The 642-nt window shown below is 38.2% G+C and overlaps 1 protein-coding gene across 1 annotated transcript in view; it reads right to left on the reverse strand.

Moving 5' to 3' along the window:
• Positions 1-339: 339 nt before the first annotated feature.
• Positions 340-642, reverse strand: part of LOC107578653 (eukaryotic translation initiation factor 3 subunit D-like) — a 1,184-nt gene continuing 881 nt past the window's right edge. The window contains exon 4 of the mRNA XM_016264589.1: positions 340-608. Within this exon, the coding sequence (XP_016120075.1) occupies positions 459-608 (150 nt within the window). The 3' untranslated portion in view covers positions 340-458. The remainder of the gene's footprint in view (positions 609-642) is intronic.

A 642-nucleotide genomic window follows, 5' to 3' on the forward strand; every position in this document is an offset into this window, starting at 1 on the left:
CTTGGCATTTCTAACACAATATTTTAACAATTAAGATTAAACATCCAGATTTATCAGCACAAGTGTTTCAAAGAAGAGCCATTCATATTGCTCTCAAGCTTCAGAACCTAATCTACAATGATTAAAATAGGAAAGGCAGTCAAGCCTGAATGTGCTCATTATTAAACAGACAGAGACGTCACCACAGTGAATGAATAATCAATTATCTTTATTCAGCTCTGACAGCACAGAAACACATAATACCGGCATCTGTGGTAGTTAATGACACCTTAATTGTCTTCATCTGTTGGGGGAAATTAAAAGTGCATCAGAAACAGAGGTAACAAGGTGATTCCTACTGGCATAGTATTGCAACTAAAATTAACACCACTGATACCATGCAGTGTATTTGATTTCTACTCAAGGTGTGTTCATATTAAAGAATGTTTAGATGGGTTTTATATACAAATAAGAGAAAATTACTCCTCAATAGACATTTGGTGCTTCCTGCTTTGTTGCAGTACATCAAATATCTCAATTCTGAGACTTGAAACCCAGCACAGCTTCCTCCTTGCCTTATTAGGGTCTTTGAGAATGAGGTATTTGCCCTCCTCCAGTTTGCGACAGATGTCGATCACGCAGCGCAGGATGCCCCAGGCATTC

This window comes from Sinocyclocheilus grahami, unplaced genomic scaffold (assembly GCF_001515645.1).
Source record: "Sinocyclocheilus grahami isolate Dianchi unplaced genomic scaffold, SAMN03320097.WGS_v1.1 scaffold11349.1, whole genome shotgun sequence".
NCBI lineage: Eukaryota > Metazoa > Chordata > Actinopteri > Cypriniformes > Cyprinidae > Sinocyclocheilus > Sinocyclocheilus grahami.